The 14,515-nt window shown below is 53.5% G+C and overlaps 3 protein-coding genes across 3 annotated transcripts; all 3 read right to left on the reverse strand.

Moving 5' to 3' along the window:
• Positions 1–355: 355 nt before the first annotated feature.
• On the reverse strand, positions 356–1,661 carry LOC121348111 (C-X-C motif chemokine 2-like). Its single transcript, XM_041427318.1, has 4 exons — positions 1,604–1,661; positions 968–1,103; positions 623–706; positions 356–515 (listed from the first exon to the last, which is right to left on the reverse strand). The coding sequence occupies exons 1-4, from the start codon at positions 1,659–1,661 to the stop codon at positions 356–358; spliced, it is 438 nt and encodes a 145-aa protein (XP_041283252.1).
• Positions 1,662–2,082: 421 nt separating this feature from the next.
• LOC121348028 (C-X-C motif chemokine 6-like) lies at positions 2,083–3,021 on the reverse strand. The gene is made up of 3 exons (XM_041427174.1): positions 2,466–3,021; positions 2,297–2,380; positions 2,083–2,212 (listed from the first exon to the last, which is right to left on the reverse strand). Exons 1-3 carry the CDS (start codon positions 2,765–2,767, stop codon positions 2,188–2,190), a joined length of 411 nt encoding a protein of 136 aa, XP_041283108.1. The 5' UTR covers positions 2,768–3,021; the 3' UTR covers positions 2,083–2,187.
• Positions 3,022–3,691: 670 nt separating this feature from the next.
• LOC121348039 (interleukin-8-like) lies at positions 3,692–5,875 on the reverse strand. Its single transcript, XM_041427185.1, has 4 exons — positions 5,596–5,875; positions 5,172–5,301; positions 4,562–4,645; positions 3,692–4,087 (listed from the first exon to the last, which is right to left on the reverse strand). The coding sequence occupies exons 1-4, from the start codon at positions 5,660–5,662 to the stop codon at positions 4,075–4,077; spliced, it is 294 nt and encodes a 97-aa protein (XP_041283119.1). The 5' UTR covers positions 5,663–5,875; the 3' UTR covers positions 3,692–4,074.
• Positions 5,876–14,515: the final 8,640 nt, after the last annotated feature.

Here is a 14,515-nt window from a genome sequence, read left to right on the forward strand (position 1 = left end):
CCTGCTCCTGCCAGGAGCTGTCAGGAAAAGGCACCAAATCCCGGAGCAGAGCAAAGGCATCGTGTTCCGAAGCATCCTTGGCAAAGCAGCCAAAGGCTTCGCCGTGCCACAGCCCAGCCTACCTCCCCACCCCAAAAACCCCAATTTTTACACAAATCCAGGCAGAAAGAGCTGCCACAGCCGAGGGGGGGGAGCACATTCATCCTTTTATTGGTGCCACCGGGATGGTTGTGTGCGGGAACAGCGCAGGCACCCGAAAGGGAAGGAAGCAGCGAGTGCCTGAAGGGAAAGCAGGGAAAGGCTCCTGCCCGGAGCAGAGGAAAGGCCAGCATTGTGCCACTCAACCCAGCGTGTCTCAGGGCAGGGGGGTTGTGTCACTGCTGTCCCACGAGGGATTCATAGCCGTGGATTCCTGGGATGTGGCCAGTGGGAGGGACGGGGTGGGGGGCGTCCAAGGGGTCCGGCAGCACGGTGCTTCCCGCCGCAGCCGCGGCAGCGCTTTTTTGATGCCGTTCCTGCAGATTTTGTGGGAGGAAAGAAAGGAAACCGGGCGGGGTCAGGGGAAGGGATGGTCCTGCCAAGGTGTGGGGGATGTGTTTTCCAGCCTCTGGGCATCACATACCTCTGCATCAGCTTGTGGATGAGCAGCTGGATCCAGGGCGCCTCGGGGGTCACGCACACCCGCCTGTTCTTCTTCAGGGTGAGGCTGCAAGGCCACGAGGCCCCTCAGCCCCATGCACGTCCCTTCCCCAAAGCTTTCCTAACCCACAGAGAAAACCCCCCTGCTTCCTCGGCGTGAATATTTTGGGGCCTTGACCTGATGACCCTGAGCCACTCAGAGAGGGACCCCCTTGAAACTGGGACCAAGAGTCACCCCGACATTTATGGGCTTGCCCCCTCCATGTACTTTTACACCAGTACCCAAAGGAGCAATTTGCAGGGATTGGTTCCCAGGCTTTGCACTTACATGACCTCCTTCCTCCTGCAGTGAATGCCCGGCGGGGTAACGTCGATGGTGAGGATCAGCCCCAGGCTGACGACGTGGGCGGTGGATTTGATGCACTTGCACCTCATGTTGGTCAGCAGGCTCTCCAGCGACAGACCTGTGCCCCAGGGCAGCCCACACCAGGTCTCGGCCCCCCCGTGGGGGAGGCACATGGGGACACTATCCCCCTCCCCACTATCCCATCCCAGCCCTGACACCCCACGGGCTGCTGTTCGTGGGGTTTGCAGCAGGGCTAATCCCTCCCAGCACAGCCCCAAAGCTTCTTTTCCTGTATATGGAAGGGGTTTAGCTGCAGGGTTGGAAAACTTAGCCAGCATTTTATGAATCAAATCCACTGCCCACCCACCAAGAACCTGAGTTTTGTGGGGATCTGAAAAAGACGCAGCTTAAACCCAAGAGGCAAAACCCACCCTCTCCACCCCCAGTACCCCTCTCCAGCTTAGCCACAGGCTTTAAAAAGCAAGCTCAAAGACAGGCAAGAACCAAAACTGAAAGCACAGCAGCTAAAACCCACGCTCAGCCCCCTCTGGGACTCCCAATGCCCCTGTCCAGGCGTTTGGAGGGGCCACGGATGGACAGACACCCAAAGGCACTCACCGCCCGCCGGCACCGAGCTGCTCAGGAGCAGGAGCAGGGCCAGCGCCAGCAGCCGCATCCTCACCGCCCACCCCGAGCTGTGCCAGGGCTGCTTTATAGCCAGCCCCTCGCCCCAGGGGGGATTTCACAACCCCCTCTGGGGCTGGGAATTGGGAGGACAAAGGGGCTGCCCTATGCCTCAACTTCCCTGCCGTCCTTCCCCCCCGCTGCACGTGCTGCCTCCCCGCCACAAAAAGCGGAAAACGCCGCCGACACCTCCTCAAACCCGCCGTGATTTTGGCCAAAGGCTGCTGCCCCCCGTGCCTCCCACCCCAAGGCCCTGGCGTGCCATGTGAAAGGAGGCAAGGGACAGTGACAGAGGGCTGCCACTTTATTGGGTGGTGCCCAAAAGGGACACCCGGCGCATGGCTTCGGGATGGGAGAGGCTGGAAGCAGGGATGGGCATTTTTAAGGGTTTAAAGGCATGAAGAGGGGCTCAGGCAGAAGCATGCTCCCCTCTGGACTGGGGTAAGGCAACAGCAGGATGGGGAAGGGAGGCAGTTTTGGGCCCAGCACATCTGGCCGTGCCTCTGGCGGCAGCTTCCTCAGCGGGGAGCCTTTTTCTTCCTCCTGCCAAAAGCAGAAGGGGGAGCAATGTGTGAACAGAGGTTCCCACGGGATGCCCCTGGTGCTCAGGGGGAAAGGGGAGCTTACAGGTGAGGGAGGTCCTGCAAGAGTTTCCTCATCCAAGGCGTGTCGGGATCCACGCAGACCCTCTTCAGGCTCTTGAGCTTAACCCTAGAAAACACACGACCCTTCAGTCACGTCACTTCCCTTCCCACAAGGAAAACACGAAACCGCAGCAGGTCAGGGAGTCACTTACACCACCTCGGGGCGCCGGCAGCTGCTCCCCACGGGCCACACCTCGATGCTGCTGTACCTCTCCGGCGGGATGAAGGCTCGCGTGCTCTTCAGGCAGCGGCAGCTCAGGTTGCCGTTGGCTTCCAGGATTGCTGGAGGGGCACACGGCATCACCCCGCACACGGGCACACCCATCGTCCCACCGGCATCACCCACCCTCGGAGCCCGCACAACCCCCAGGGCCACCAGGGGAGGCTCACCTGCGTCCCCAGGGCGGTGGCACAGCAGCAGCACGGCCAGCAGCAGGGCTGCCCGCACAGCCATGCCTGCCCCAGCCCCGGGCCCCGCAGCATCCCTCTATTTGAGCTGGGAAATAGGAGAAGTGAGGCGGCACGGGAGGCGCCGGGGTCGCGGTGGTTTTGCCCGACCCCCCGTTGGGTTTGCGACGCTGCCGATAAAACGCGGCTTGGGGCTTGGCAAGGGGCCCGGCTTCCCGAAACCGGCTCCGCTTTCCCCTTCCTTTCTTGGTTGTTTCCTCCAGCTCTGCTCTTAGCACACACAGCCCCAGCAGCCCGGGGTGCTTTTCTGTCCTGCATGATCGGGTATGACTCATTTCTCCTACAGCCACTTTGTCCCCCTGCAAGGCACGGCGCAGCAGCGCCCCGGTGACATTTGCTTTTGAGTTTTTTTACCCCAAAACTCCCATTCCTGACATATTTCCTTATTGGCCTGGATGGGTTTTTAAAGCCTTACAGCCACCTATAAATCCCAGCTCCATCACTTGGATGTGGAGCACTTTGGCTGGTTTGTCCCATCACGCCACCACCAATATCGTGCCCTCAAATCACCACCAGGGGAGATAACAGGTTATGATGGGAAGGACCCCTGACAAGAGGGAATGGCTTCCTAATGCCAAAGGGCAGGGTTAGATGGGATACTGGGGGAAAATTCTTCCCTGTGATGGTGGGGAGGCCCTAACACAGGGTGCCCAGACAAGCTGTGGCTGCCCCTGGATCCCTGGAGACATCCAACACCAGGCTGGACAGAGCTTGAAACAACCTGGGATAGTGGAAGGTGTCCCTGCCCACAGCAGGGAGTGGGACTGGATGGGCTTTGAGGTCACTTCTAATCCAAGCTGTCCTACGATTCTATGTCAAACACAGCTTCAAAGCTAAGAGATCCAGGGAAAATACAACAGAAAGAAAAATCCCGAATTTTATTGGACTTGAGCTTCCAGAACAAGACAAGTCACATTGTGCCACACAACCCTCAGACACACACTCTGTTGCCGAGCACTTCACATGGAAAAAGTCACAAAGTCATTCCTAAAGAAGCAGGAGCAGCCCCTGACAGGGAACAGTTTCACAGTCCACAGGCAAGTAAATAAACAAAGGATTCATATTCACACTGCTCCAGGGACCAAGAGCAGGGGAGAATCCCCCCACAAACCTGCCACAGGGCTGGGGGAGCAGTGAGGCACCCTCCCCACAGCCACTGCCACCAGAGCCAGACGTGGAGCTTTTGGGAAGGGGAGGAAGACAGGGCCAAGTGAGGAGCAGCCAGGTCTGCACACCCGGGCATCATCTGCCAACCTGCCTCGGCTCTGGGCACCAACTTCCTTAACAGGAAACCTATTTTTTCTTCCTGTGAAAAGCAGAAGGAGGAGAAACGTGTGAACACAGAGGAAAGTGGGTCTGGGAGAGGAAGCTCCTGCCCCAGCCGAGGGAAGTCGCTGTCGTGTCCCCATGGCTCGCCAGGATGGCCACAAACCCAGCACAGGCACAGCACAGAAGGACAGCTTTCCCAGCATCAACACCCTACTGCACCTGCCACGAGCAAGCCCTGCTCCTGCCACTGCTCCCCTCATCCTGCTCCCCCAAACTGTTTTGGAAGTGCAGCACTGGGTGTAAGCCAGGGGTAGCCACAGATGGGTCACGTTGGGTTGAACGCTGCTTTGCACAGCAAAGTGTTGCCCCTCATGGCTTTGCAAGTGGGTCCTTTGGACAGCAGCAGCTCTCTGTGAGCTCCTGGGCCCACGAGAGCTTCCCAGAGCCACAGATGTGCTGGGATGCTGTCCAGGGACACCTGGGCCTGAGGAGTTTCCATCCAACAACTTACGTGCTGGCAATGCGCTTCAGCAGCTTCTTCACCCAGGGGGCTTCGGGATTCACACACACCTTCCCCGAGGTTCTTAACTTAATGCTGAAACACAAGGAGAGCTCCTGAGCATTCCTGTCCCCTCCAAAGGCAGGGATTCAAGCAGCCACCACTGATGGGGAGAGTCAGCTTTTGCTCACAGCTCCAAGGATTGCAGAAAGCTGCCAGAGACAGAGGAAGCCACTGCGTGGCTGGGAACAAGCAAGACTCAACACATTCCTAGGTGGAGCAGACACTTGAAGCACAGAACACTGCTCAAAGACAGTTTTTTTTTCCTGGAGATCCACAAATTTATCAACACCAAGCAGCTACAAAAATCTGGGAAAATGTGTTATGGCTCATGCTGCCTCAGTGTCTGAGGAAGTGCTTCCTCCAGGCTGCAAACACCCCTGCTCCAGCTCAAGGAAATCACGCTTTCCCCTGCTGGAGAGATTCCTTTAGGCCCTGGGGAGCTGCATTTCTGCTCCTGATGTCTTTCAGCAAGTAAGCTGGCGGCATTTTTGGGAAGGTTTAGTTTCCAGCGAGGCTGGAGAAGCGGGATGGTGGCAGCAGCAGAGCCCTCGGCACTCACATGATCTCCGTGCGCCTGCAGCTGCTGCCCACGGGCCTTATCTCAATGCTCTCGTATTTCTTGGGACTGATGTATTCCGAGGTTGTCCTGGCACACCTACAGCTCAGGTTCCCGTTCACCTCCAGGATGGCTGAGAGAGAGAGAGAAGGTGGCAGCTTACAGGCACGGACAGGCTGACAGGGATGCAGCAGCAGCTCCAGGAGCCAAAGGAAACTCCCCTTCCCGTGTTTTCACTGCAGGGAGCACGCCGAGAAGCTGCCACCTGCACCTCTACCCAAAAGCTGAACCAGAGCCCTGCAAAGGATGCTCGTGCTTTTCCCCTGGCAAACAACAAGGCAAGCCCTCACTGAACAGACAGCAGGATCCCAAGCTCCCCAGTGGCTCTGGGAGCAGGATGATGCCAGCCAAGGCACCCGGAGCTCACCTGGGTGGGCAGAGCGGGACATCAGCAGCAGCAGGAGCAGCAGCCACGGGAGCAGGGGGGCTCCCATCCTCAGGGAAGGCTCAGCCCCGCAGATGCAGCGCAGGAGCAGCACACAAACAGCTCTATTTATCAGGGAGGGTCACGCTCCGACACAGGCACGGAGTTCACACCTCAGCAGTCACACACGGAGCTGATGTCATTTCTCACAGCCCAGAAGCTCAGTGGTCAATATTTTTAACTAAACAGCCATTGGGACCGAGTGCGACGTTTGGATTCCCCACACATCTCCCCCACATCACCCCTCATTCCCTTGAGCATTCACCCCTCAGCCACAAAAAAAAAAAGCCCAGAATGAAAGCAGAGCCCAAGCCCCTGACTAAGCAGGGGGGATTTCAGCATGCTCAGACATTTACATATTTCTTTCTTGGGGCTATATTTTCCCCACGCTATTTTTGTTGCCTCTATCATCAGCAAAAACGCCTCAGGCCGCGCCAAGTAAAAACAATCACCATCTCCCTGCTTTGTGCTTCCACTCAAATCTTTCAAATTTCACACTTGGCTGGGTAACTCGCCCAGGATGGCCACAGGAGCACCCTGTGCCCTCAGGAGTAGGTGGGAAGGGGGCTTTGCCCTAAATAAATTCACCTAAAGTCAAGTCACCAGTCGGGAAGCAAAAGGGGAAGGGGATATGAGGCCAGGCAAGGAGGAAGGAAGAGGGCAGAAGAAAAGAGATGTGGTTGTGTGATAATGTTGTAATTTGGAGCTTTCAAATCACATCAACATTTTATATAGCTCTTACCAAAAGAGTAAATATTAAAAAAAGTCTTCCACTCAAACTCAAGCTGGGCATTTCTCTTGGAAAATCTCGGTTTTTTCCTCTGGGATGGGTCCAAAAGTCTTGTGAAGTGCTTGTCCAGGAGATGACTGGGGAGTTTAACTCCCTGTACACCAGGGTCACAGAGAGGCCAGGGACAATTTCCATGAGCTATTCCCAAAATCCTACAGAAAGAATGGGTGCCTTGCTGTCACAGCAGTGGAAGAGGAGACGGTCTTAAAACTGGGTTTTGTTTAACCCTTCCAGAGTTTTCAATTTCCTTGCAGAGACTTATTAGAAGGAACACAACCAAGGACTGGTTTTGCAGGAGTTGTGGCAGGAGTCTCTTGGAAAAAATGGTGAGAAAGGCAGCAACTTATCTGAGACACGACTGGTCACTTTCTGAAGTTCCTGACTACAAAATGATCCTGCTTTTTAGAGCTGGGAAAAAACAAGAGAAGTGAAAGCAACTTTCCCCAGAGAAGACTGAGCTGGAGCATTCAGCTGCTGGATGGAGGACTGGAGGAATCCAGCAGCATTCCTGGCAGTGCTTAATGAAATTGGTACAAGAAGAAAATTATCCCTGGACACATGCAACAAATGGATCACAAAGAGCCAGATCCTGTCCCTGATTTGTGGCCACAGGGCAGGTGTCCACCTCCTGCCTTGCCCTGGAAAGAAGCAGGAGCTACAGAAGCATCACTGGATGGATTTTGAGAGTGTCTGTGAACGGGCTGGGTGCTGTGATGGATGAGAAAGGTGTAAGTGATGAATTCTGGGCTGGTTTCTCAGAAGGAAAAGCCCCAGTCGTGGTGGTGCCTGGTATTTCTGCACAACAAGTGGTAATTTTGCAAAGGGAGAAGCAGGGTGAGGATGTGAGCTGTGACTGCACTTAAGCTGACTGCTTCCTGGATGCCAGGAATTCAGAAGAGTGGCCCTCAAGTAGGGATGTGTGGCGTCATCCAATCCAGCATCAACTGAAACACATCCAAAGCACCCTCACAGCTTCTCTGTTTTCTGCAGCAGCTGCCCCTGTGCAGGCAAGACTTAGATTTTAGTCATTTTTAATCTAATTCTTATTGGATTTTTGTAGTATTATTTTCACCTGTAATACATTTTAATCCTTCCTGTGGTACCTAAATCAGAGGACTCCAAAAAACAGTGGTGCAAGCAGCACCTAGAGGCCACATGGAAAACCTTTTCCGTGTTTACCAGGATGGGCAGACACTCAACCCTGACGTCAGTGCCGAGGAGATGCAGCTCTCCAGCCCTTCAGAGAGGATTCACAAGAGGCTGCATCACAAACATCTGCAGCAAACAAACCTCTCAAAGAGAATCACTTGAGAGAAAGTCATTTTTCAGCTTACCCCTCCTTTGCCCACAACTCACTCAGGGCTCCTTGCAGGAGAGGGAAAAAAACCAAAAAACCTGTGGGTTTTTTTTTTAAATTATCCCCCAAAAACCCCAACTGCAGTGAATCTTCACCACTGTGGTTTGTGGTCCATCACCTGCTTCAAAGATAAAGATGCTTCCTGCCCAAACCTGAGAAACCTGAAACCCACACATATTTCAGTGTCAACGTGAGAGCACCAGAATTAGCCAAAACCTAACGAAACCAGTCCAAAATTAGGTTGGCTGAACAACACGTCGAGCTCACTCTTACTTGCCCTCTTCAAGTGAAGATGCACGACTTGCTGCTGATGCAAGGGGACAGAATTGTGCATTTGGTCCATTTTTGGAGACAGCAGAGTGGTGTCACGACACCTCTGCAAGCAGGTGAGAAACACACACAATCTTGAAAAGGATTTGGTGCACTGAGGGATAAAGAAGGGAATATGGTAAGAGGGAGCTTTGAAAGGGATTGGATAAGGAAGATGAAGAAAGGCTGGGAGCAAGGACAAGAGAAATTACAGAAGATTTAAGAAACCTAAATCCAACATTCCTGTCTCTCCAGTCCATCTTGGGGACCTCTGGGGAGCAGCTTTCTGCTGCAGAGACAGCAAAACAAAAATAGTGCCGTGCAGCCCCACGGCGGGGACAGTTTCTGGGAAGTCCTGGCCACCCCAGAGATGCAAATGGCACCGAGCAAGCGCAGCAGAAAAGGCCCAAACCGCCGTGCCAGCCCATCCTTGCTGCTAGAAAAGCACTGTGGGGATCACCCCGGCACCCACACACCCTTCCAGAGCTCTCCGCTCCTTTCCTGTCCGAGTCGCTCCAAAACAAACCCAGTGCAGAGCAGAGCGGCGCCGTTGTTCCTCGGTGCCGCTTCTGCCCGGCACGGAGGACGTCGGGCAGGGACGGCAGCCAAGGACTTTCCCAGAAAGTGTCACCGGGGCCGTGTGGCCCTGCTGGCTCCCCACACATTTGCATGTGGCACAGGAACCGGTCTAGACGCCGCAGGTGCCGCCGAGCCCGCGGGCGCCGTTGGCCGTTTGCGTCGGGGCGCCGCGGGACAGAGAGGGCTCGACCATGGAGCGAGGGGATGAGGAGGGAAAGCCTTCATCCTGTGCCAGGAGAGAGCCAAGGAACAGCAGCTGGGGGTGCTCTAAGTGAGCTGTGCCTGGCAACTCAGCCCTGCTGCCCTCGTGCCAGTGGCACGAGGTGGAGTTCGACACATCCGCGCTGGATGGAGGGAGGTCTCTGGATTTGGGCGCTTCCTTCTGGGGCTATGGAAGAAGCACTCCAGGTTTATTCACAAAAACCAAAACTCCTCCACGAGCTGGGAAGGTTCTGCTGAGCTCAAAGGCTGCCATGGCTGGAGCTGAGTTATTCCAGCACATTCAGGCAAGCATTTGGCAACAGCCCTGGCTCTCCAAGCTCTCCAGGAGTGCTATGGCAAAGTCTCCCCCTCTTCCCCTTGAAGTTTGACATCTTGATAAATGCAGCTAAGTTTGGCTAGAGTCTACTTAAGCATTTTATATTTTTCCAATTATTTGTGGTTTCCATTTTAGTTGAGCCCATAATTTAGCTGTCTCCACATTACTTGCAGAATAACCCATAACTATTATTTCTGGTGGAGCTTAACATGGCCGTGACCCATTTTCTACTGGTTAAATCAGAGGACAGCAGGCAATCCATGGAAAACAGTGCTTCTCCTCAACCACACACAAGGGTAAAAACACACCAGGAACAGACCCAAACTCACCCATGCATGCTGGGCTTACACCCAGGGTTGTTATTTTCATTAATCTCCACTTAATGTTTTGAGGCCCCTCCTCTTCTTTCCAAGTGCCTCCCCACTTTTTTTCCCTGGGGGAAGATGCTTTCCCCACATTTCACCCACAAGCCACCATAGGAATCGAGATTTTTCTATTAGAAAAAAAACCCCAAACAAGCCAAGAGCTTCAGTTCTCCAGCAGCAAGTAGAAGTGCACATGGCAAGGAGGGGAAATCCAGGTCTTCACTGAGAAGGAAGCTGCAGTACCAGTGAAATGAGCAGCCCTCCCTTTGGAAAGCCCCTTGTCAACTTTTCTCTTGGAACCAGCACCCCTGAATCAGCACTCACACCCGGAGATGCTGCCAGAAGAGACAGAGAAACTCCAGCCCAACTTCTGCAAAGGATGTAAAATCTCAGCAGCTGAAAGAATCGATACTGAAAGGAGTTGTCTTGGGCTAAAATAACCCAGCACTGCCCAGATTTGGGGGGTGAAAGAAATGTGGCTGAGCACACAAGCCTGTCCCAGGTTGGGAGGTCACCAAGCTCCACCCTGCCAGGTGGAAACGGGGAGGGAGATGAAAGGCAGAAAAGAAAGGCTCCGGGAGACACATGAAAGTGAAACCGAGGAGCACAAAGCCATAAAACCCATGCAACCCGCTTTGATCTTTGCTCAGCTTTTATCTCGCCTGTCACTTAGCACACACACCCTGAAAACCAGCAAGGCCCAGCGACTCAGGTCTGTCCCAGGGCACTTAGATACACAACATTCCTGAAGCTGTTTGGCTATCTCCCCTCCCTTCCATGCCCCACATTCCCGTGGCGTTTGGGGCAGCCAGGAGTGAGCGTTTCACCCACCAGTCTGTATATCTGGAGTACAAGGAAGGCACCTGGAAAGATGTTTCCCAACATAACCTAAGCACAACAAAATGAGGGACTTTCCTCTCGCCCTGCAGGTTAGGGCTGGGGGAATGTGGGCAGCTTAAACGCTGGCATTGTGGAGGTACAAGGCTTAGACTTGCCGTGGCAGGAGGATGCTGTGTAAAAATAAATTTAAAACATACATATATATAGATAAAAGCACCACCTAGGTTCTCATTTTGCAGTGCATGCAGGCTCAGAGCTGGGACCACTAGAGAGCAGCAGACACCATTGTCACAGAGAGCAGACGGGCAAGGAAAAACTGGATCTCCCAAGCACTCCAATCCCAGGCAGAGGATCACAATCCAAGCTAATGGACTGTAAATAAAAAAGGAATGAAGGTGCTACCCATGCCTACTGTCATCACCGAGGGGATTTTTTTTCCCTGAGAAGCATTTCTGAACCACCAGAAGTCAGATCTGGGGAACAACAGACAAGGCAAGAGCTGAAATCAAAGAAGGGCTTCCTCCTCTCCCAAAACACACAGGCTGGTGCTCTTTGCTCAATTCCCAGGCAAGAGCAGTAGCAGAACTGGCTCGTCTTGATGTTCTGCAGCAAAGCAGAGTTTAGGGGAGGTTTTTGGGTGGGGAGAGGCAAGGAGGCATGCTGGAAATCCAGAAATGCAGGTTAGACCCCACGGACCCTGCAGCAATGTAAAGGGACCTTGAGGAAGATTGCTGCACGGATCACCCTCAGAGCTGAGGAGCACAGAGAGCTGCCTGCTTCCTCCTGCATGGCTGGGGGACTGGATGAAATCCACATCACTCCCACTTTTCCCAAGGCCAGAGCTGTCAGCATACCTAGAGTTTTGCCAGAGGCACGAGGATGCAGGCTGAGGTGTGCCCTGGCCCTATTCCCAGCTGGAAAGCTGGAGGTTAAGCAATGCTAAGCTGAGAAAGGAGCCTGGGACTGTCCAGCTGCACACCTGGGAACAGCTGGAAGCTGCTGAGTGCCACACAAATCCAGAAACACAACGGCTGGGGCTTCCCACTGGGAGCAGCTGGACAAGCAGAGCACAGGCTGCCTGCTTCTATTTATTGAGGGTGTGATCCCACCCTGTTTGTGGCTAAACCCTGGCAGAGCACACAGTTGGGATCTCTCCACTGAATCCCAAAGAGGAGCAACAGTGGGATCCAAGTTTAGGGGAGTGCAGGGCAAACATCTTTGCTAATTTCTCCTGGGGTTTTGTATCCCACAGACACGCTGAGCCCAGCACACCAAGAGCTAACAAGGGTGCCAGCCTGCAGTGTCAGAGCTCCAGAGAGGAAAGATGAAGGACGGAGAGCCTGTGCAAAGGGGGGCCATTTCCCCAGGGTTCATGCAAGCTGCCTCCCAGGAAGCTTGCAGCTCTGGAGAGTGGCAGATAGAACCAGCCCGTCTGACAGTTATGTCCCAGCCACCCTGAGCCTGGTTTTTCCTGTCTGGCACGACTGGTTATCATTCCAGCTGGAGGGGAGTGATACTGGGAAAGCCACCCCATGGGACTGGAGGGCATTCAGCTGCTCCCCAGAGAGTGCAGAGCTTTGCAGGGAGCGTGGATGAAATGCATTTCCAAGCCAAACATCTTCAAAAGCTGGGAATTTTAATATTTGGGAAATTACAGCCAATGTAAACCAAGGCTTGAAGTCTACTCCACTGCTTCAACACTCATCCAGCCTTTGGAGGCAACTGCAACAGGCTCTCCCCAGCTGAACTCGTCATGCTAGAGGAAATGATGTTTATCTGTCCCAAATTCACATGCCTGGGAGTGAGAGACCAACAGCAACACCAGAGGGTGATTCACAGCACATTTCCATCGAGCCCTGCCTCACCCCAAGCGCTGTCTCTGCTCTTGGGCCAGCCTGTGGAAGCGTTCAAAGGTCACGGTGCTAAATGCCATCGAGATATTTTTGCTGCACCAGCCCCAGGCAGGGCCTTGATGCCAGCAGACACGTGAAGACGTGCAGGAGGTCACAGTCCCCGCAGATCACCCGCCCATCAGTGGCCCCGCATCACCTCCCTCCGAGCAGGGCAATCCAGGTGAGGATGCACATCCACCGGGCCACCAGAGTCCCTCCTCCTCGCTGGAAATGCCACAGCTATGTGCCCTGCCTGCCTGATACTCCCCGGCACTGTTTCCTCCCTTTCTACCCTCTTTTTTCTCCGTGCTCAGCTATCGGGGTGTTTGCATAAAGAGGAGCACACTCACACCTTCCCTCCCCAGCCTCTCCTAAGGTTAGTCACCTTCCTGCCCAGCCTCAAGCCCACGTTTCTGCCACACCTAAAAAAACCCTTCTTTTGAGGCACACGTACAGAGTAAATTCTTGCATTTCAGGGTCACTGCAGCCACTTGCACACAGAATCCCACAGGTTTGTGTGGGAAGGGACTTAAACAGCATCCATTTCCACCCCCTGCCATGTGCAGGGACACCTTCCACTAGCCCAGGTTGCTCCAGGCCCCATCCAACCTTGGACACTTCCAGGGATGAGGTAGCCCACAGCAAGTTACAAGTATTTAAAATGGAAATAGAAACGCTGTCCTAACCCTAAACCTCTGTTCTGCAGACACTGTTTCACTGAGAAAGGCAGGCTGCTTCAAAAACACAGTGGGAAAGTTTGCATGGAAAAAGCAGAATCCTGGCTCTGCTCCGTTTCTGCAGACACTGTTTCACTGACAAAGGCAGGCTGCTTCAAAAACAGTGGGAAAGTTTGCATGGAAAAAGCAGAATCCTGGCTCTGCTCCTTCCTCCACTCATTCTCTCATTATCCTTCTACTCCCAGCAAGACAAGACTGGTCGGGCACACAAAATCTTACACCTCTCCCCAGAAAGAGCAAACCAGAAAAAACACGACACAAGAAACCCAAAAGGCTGTTGTTGCAAGTTCACAACTGCTCTGCACATCCCAACTCCATCAGAGAAAACAAACCCTTCCCTTAAGACCACCTTTCCAGGCATTTAGAAAACTGCTTGGCACACAACTCTAACAAAGAGTGAATTTCAACTCAACTGCTCCCACGACAAGTTGCACTGACACCAACCAGCCTGTGCTCCTCAAAGGACTGCCTGACAACACCTGGCCACGAGAAACACTGTGCAGACAGAGACTTCTGCCTGCCCCTGAAACAAGGTGAGGCCAAAAAACCACGTATTTCTACGAACAAACAAGTTCCTGTTGCAATCCAACAGGAGCCACCAGATAACCACAGCACAACAAGGAGAAAAACTGTGTGTACTCACAGAGGGAAGTGTGACCACGTCAGCAGCTGTGAGAGGAACAGAGCAGCAGGAGCCAGACTGTGCCCCCCAGGCCTCTCTGCTGACCAAGGTGGTCGTGCTCCTTGGGGCTCCCACAAGCAGCAGGAAGATCATTGCAAGGATCTTCTACACCTGGGCTCAGCTGGGAATGACCATGCTGCCCAATTCCTTGCAAAGCATTCCCACCTGAGGGGAATCTCCTCTCCCTGCCCTCCTCAGCTACCTGCTGATAGGAGGCAGGTGGAAATCATTTGAGCTAATGAGAAGAAGACAAGTTACTGACATTTTACCCTCAGAGTCCTTTCCTAGAGGCTTCTGCCATGCCCTCCCAAATGTTTTAGTAAAATCACTCAATCACTGCTGCTTTCAGAGGCACAGGAGTACCCTTTCATTTTTGCCTTGCTGCTCTCTTCCCCTCTTTGTAGCAAAGCTTTTCAGCACATGCCAATCCCTGAAGTCAGAAAGTAGTTTAACATTAAATTTGTGCCCAAGGAGCCAAAAAGCCCAGGATTAACAGGCTTTGCTTTCCTTTCATTCTGCTTCCACACTTCCAGTGACCCATTTTACACAGCCCTGAGGGCTGAAGGGGCTCTGCAGCCAGACTTTTTCGAGTTGTTCATATTCCCACACAGATGCAGCTCCGAGCTTGTTTTTCCCTAACCATGACAAACAGGATGCACACTGTAAAAGAGGTGGTTCCTCACTATTGCAGCCACTTTGGGGCAGGTTACCCAGGACAGAAACAGAGCTCAGAAAAGTCATTATTACAACCCTCAGTAGGCACTGAGAAATATT

Source organism: Onychostruthus taczanowskii, unplaced genomic scaffold, assembly GCF_017590055.1.
Source record: "Onychostruthus taczanowskii isolate IOZ18803 unplaced genomic scaffold, ASM1759005v1 scaffold114, whole genome shotgun sequence".
Lineage (NCBI taxonomy): Eukaryota > Metazoa > Chordata > Aves > Passeriformes > Passeridae > Onychostruthus > Onychostruthus taczanowskii.